Consider the following 2,252-nt stretch of genomic DNA (forward strand, 5'->3'; position numbering starts at 1 on the left):
CAAAGTCAGTGGGTACAGCTAACGACGAGGAGTAAAACACGCCCATTAGAACTGTGACCTCAGACAGACAGGCAGAATAAGCTGAAGGAAAAGGTTGAACATCTTGTGCATTTCTGTGTTACAGGGCTGCATTGGAGATAAGGGATAGGCTGGCATCCTACTTCATGAGCGACGGCCAGGTGCCATGGCAGGAAAGTGTCGTGACCCGTGCAGGACGGCAGGTAATTTCCAATAACAGGCAACTACTTGTCAGCATGCACAAACACTATCATGTCAAAAGAAAGCCGAAATTGCCTGCTTTCATAGAAAAATATTATCGATTGCTTGCACTTTACATTTCATTTATTCATACTGCTCCATTTCGGCTTCATACAGCAGCTTGTGGATTTGGAATGTTACCTCACATCTTTTTTTGTGTGGTAGCATCCTCAGTTTAGCAGCTATCCAGTGTGCTGCCTCTTGACTGTCATCTTTCGGTGCAGGCATTTCATTTTTCTTTTTTAGTTCTAACAGCGTAGCTGAGCAGCTCCCCAAGACATCTTTCACCGCATCGTCGAAGCTGTCAGACTGCCTTCTTTTGGTCCTGCATATAAATATATCCGCACAATGTTTTCTTGCAATCACTGATTATCATTCAAATACCGCAGGAAATGTGAACCATGCCAGTACCGAGAGGAAGGTACACCGGATGCTCGCCTTTTGGCAGACCTGCAGGACAGGCCACATCGTTAGACTCAAGAGATATGCACTGGAAAAGTATGTCTGCTTCCAATAAAAGAAAGTGCACACAGCTTTCTTACCCTGGATCTGGGGCAGCGGCTCCTGCTTGTGAAGTTGACAACCTGCCTCAAAAAAATGTTTGTTATGGTGTCATATTCCGACACAAGAAAGTGAACACCAACTTACCCTGAAGAGCCAGCAGCAGATGCCGCACCTTCTGATGTTCTGGGGAGCCTATAGAAAGAATAAAAATGCTGCCATTTATGTCGTGCAAAAAACATGTTGTCTACTTGCAATGCTATGAAAAGGAGCAAGACATATCACACTCATCTAGTACCCGAAAGCTTGGTTTCACACCTTGTTGCAGTTTTTAGACGTGCAGTCATTAAATGGAACACAAGTTTTTCCCCGTGCATTGCAGTGTTGAGTGTGTGATTCACTTGAAACTGCAGACCAGCGACGAGTCATGACAGCAACTAAACCAAGATCTGTATGCACATAAAACTAATCCATTTCTATGGGAGTGCAGCATAACAGCGCATAATAGAGTGGACACACTCTTAAACGTGAAAGGCTGGTGAAAAGGGTGTATTGACATGGAACCTGGGGTGCACCACAGCTAGGAAAACTGAAAATCACCACTCACCTCAAATCGTCCTCATCGGTAAAGTCATTGGGGCTGTCAGAGTACCTGCATTATATAAAGACATAGGATGTTGTTACTATTGGTGGATAATGACACCACAATTAGTACAGCTTACATTTCTTGAAAAAGCGCAGCAGCCGGGCTTGATATACAGCTGCACAGGTGAATGAAATGACAATGTTGTACATAAACTGTTTCGCTGCAGTAACCGTTATGGTAAGCAAACTACGAGGTGCACACCTGGCCACCAGTCTAGGACTGGAAGGGCTGTTGGATGACAGTGGAGATGTCAGAATGGAGCTGCACAAAAGCACAGATGCATAACAAGTTAAATCACTTGAAGCTTTATAAACTGAAGTTATACTTATGAAAACAAGACTTAACGTACATGTCCTCTTCTGGGGGCACATTTGATGAAGACCTGAAATGTAAAATTTGAGGTGTTTTGATGCAAAGCCTGCAGATTTCTTGCCAGGAAAAAGGTAATGTGAAAATATCAATAGCGAAGCTATCAGCGCAGCTGAAGAGAAGATAAATTGTTAAAAACACAGACGCTTGGGCAGTCAAATTACGTAAAAAGATATTAAATACGAAGAAAGCAGCTTAAAAAGAATGGTAGGACAGGTGACAGTAGTGAAGTTATCAATGCCAGGCTTGAGTTGGCGCAGATGGCTACGCAACTAAGTTGCCTTTTTTTTTACCTTTCGGCATAATGTGGTGTGCTCCTCAGCATGCCATCCACGATGTCAAAAAGTGTCCACTTCGTGTGGACCTTTCCGGCCTCTCCTCCGGCGCCACTTTTCCGGCTCCCCTCCGACGCCGACACAATTTTCAGCCAACGATCCTTCACGTTTTTAAATTTTGCGGCTGCTTGCGGTCCTACAGA

At 44.2% G+C, this 2,252-nt stretch overlaps 1 protein-coding gene and 1 long non-coding RNA gene across 2 annotated transcripts in view; both read right to left on the reverse strand.

The window, feature by feature from the left end:
• Positions 1 to 517: 517 nt before the first annotated feature.
• On the reverse strand, positions 518 to 912 carry LOC144110125 (uncharacterized). Its single transcript, XR_013309709.1, has 3 exons — positions 801 to 912; positions 670 to 708; positions 518 to 583 (listed from the first exon to the last, which is right to left on the reverse strand). It is a non-coding gene; the product is annotated as an uncharacterized LOC144110125 (long non-coding RNA).
• A 434-nt stretch (positions 913 to 1,346) lies between these two features.
• Positions 1,347 to 2,252, reverse strand: part of LOC144110278 (uncharacterized) — a 1,277-nt gene continuing 371 nt past the window's right edge. Inside the window, exons 2-6 of the mRNA XM_077643121.1 lie at positions 2,068 to 2,245; positions 1,755 to 1,787; positions 1,607 to 1,666; positions 1,482 to 1,520; positions 1,347 to 1,411 (exon numbers count right to left, since the gene is read on the reverse strand). Of these exons, the coding sequence (XP_077499247.1) occupies positions 1,363 to 1,411; positions 1,482 to 1,520; positions 1,607 to 1,666; positions 1,755 to 1,787; positions 2,068 to 2,245 (359 nt within the window). The 3' untranslated portion in view covers positions 1,347 to 1,362. The remainder of the gene's footprint in view (positions 1,412 to 1,481; positions 1,521 to 1,606; positions 1,667 to 1,754; positions 1,788 to 2,067; positions 2,246 to 2,252) is intronic.

The sequence above is a fragment of the Amblyomma americanum genome, chromosome 11 (assembly GCF_052857255.1).
Source record: "Amblyomma americanum isolate KBUSLIRL-KWMA chromosome 11, ASM5285725v1, whole genome shotgun sequence".
In the NCBI taxonomy this organism is placed as follows: Eukaryota; Metazoa; Arthropoda; class Arachnida; order Ixodida; family Ixodidae; genus Amblyomma; species Amblyomma americanum.